Consider the following 1,513-nt stretch of genomic DNA (forward strand, 5'->3'; position numbering starts at 1 on the left):
AGAATGTCATGTGGGACAGTGTCAAATGCTTTGCGTAAGTCCAGGTAGACGATACCAGTTGCTATGCCCCATCCACAAATTCTGCAGCTCCATCCTCTTCCTTCTTCCATCACCAATGCACAGTTCTACTTAAAAACTCACCACTGCAGTCATAGCTTTGCCTTCTGCATCACTCAAGAAAGGCACACTTAGGACAGGCACACCAGATAAACCACAGTCTGAAGAACCCAATGAGCTCAGTGTGGCAGACTATGAGGAAAAGCAGCTAGCTGGGAAAAGAAGGGAAGAAAGCTACCCCTGGTGAGGGCTGGGAGGACCTCCTCAGTCCTTCTTGTCCTGCTTCTGAAACAAACCTCAGAACACTACTCATCGCTCTGAGCCTGTCAGCAAAGTGCTGCTCACACCATCATAGTCCTTGACATCCAGGAGGAGCACTTACTTTTCCCACAGTGTGTCTTCTCTAACGGGCTCACACAGCAGCTGCCCCTTTATATAGGCATCTCCATCCTTCATGAATGAGGAGATGGCCTGAAGAAGGTTCTTAGCATCCTCCATGCTCTCGTCACTGAATTCCACTGCTAAGATAAAACAAGTTGAGGCATTATGATGGAGATCCTGACTGTCATCCATGGGAACAGCATTCTGAGGTGAAGTTTGTTATTGCTTTCATAGCAAATATCTCTCCCCATTAACTGTGTGTTGAACCAAATGCTCCATCCATGCACTCGAGGTGAACCAAACCAATATAAAAGGCAATCACCACACATGACAAAGTATAACCCACTGGAAAGGAGTGTCTGGAAGGTGAAGTACTCACTACTCGACTTGTACTTTTTGCTTTCATTATTGAATCTCTACTCAAAGTTGTTAATCCAAAGTATTAGAATTTAATATCATGGAATCATAGGATTTTAGGGCTTGGAATGGACCTTAGAGATCATCCAGCCCCAACCCCCTGCCCTGGGCAGGGACACCTCCCACCAGAGCACGTTGCTCAAGGCTTCATCCAGGCTGGCTGTGAGCACTGCCAGGGTTGGGGCATCTATGCCTCTAATTTTGGTCCTATTCTATTTTAGGGAGACACAATCTGTGTTTGGGAGAGCTCCAAGGAGGCCTAACCCTCACACCTGACTGTGAGGAATACAGGATTAACTTAAAGGGCTTCACCAACTTCTGAAGCCTAGATGGACCTAAAATTTTATGGTCTAGCTTCTGCACTGATAGACAGTTCTCTCACAACAGCAAAGGTAAACTGGTCACATCAGTTTGCAAAAGGGACTATTAGAGAAAATACAAATTGCTTAAACCCACAAAGGCAGGTCTGGATTGGGGTTCATCACACCCAACTCATATGCATTGAGGCCTCTTATAGTCACCAGAAAGAAAAAGGAGAACCTTACATTTCATTTAAAGCCAATTGCATCCTGGACTGCATCCAAAGGAGTGTGGGCAGCAGGTCAGAAGAGGTGATTCTTCCCCTCTGCTCTGCTCTCCTGATACCCACCTGGAATAC

At 46.1% G+C, this 1,513-nt stretch overlaps 1 protein-coding gene across 1 annotated transcript in view; it reads right to left on the reverse strand.

Moving 5' to 3' along the window:
- Window positions 1–439: 439 nt before the first annotated feature.
- The window catches only part of CARS2 (cysteinyl-tRNA synthetase 2, mitochondrial (putative)), a gene marked incomplete at both ends in the record, with an annotated part of 15,962 nt that continues 14,888 nt past the window's right edge, over window positions 440–1,513 (reverse strand). The window contains one exon of the mRNA XM_009071421.1: window positions 440–578. Within this exon, the coding sequence (XP_009069669.1) occupies window positions 440–578 (139 nt within the window). The remainder of the gene's footprint in view (window positions 579–1,513) is intronic.

The sequence above is a fragment of the Acanthisitta chloris genome, unplaced genomic scaffold (genome assembly GCF_000695815.1).
Source record: "Acanthisitta chloris isolate BGI_N310 unplaced genomic scaffold, ASM69581v1 scaffold18873, whole genome shotgun sequence".
Classification (NCBI taxonomy): domain Eukaryota; kingdom Metazoa; phylum Chordata; class Aves; order Passeriformes; family Acanthisittidae; genus Acanthisitta; species Acanthisitta chloris.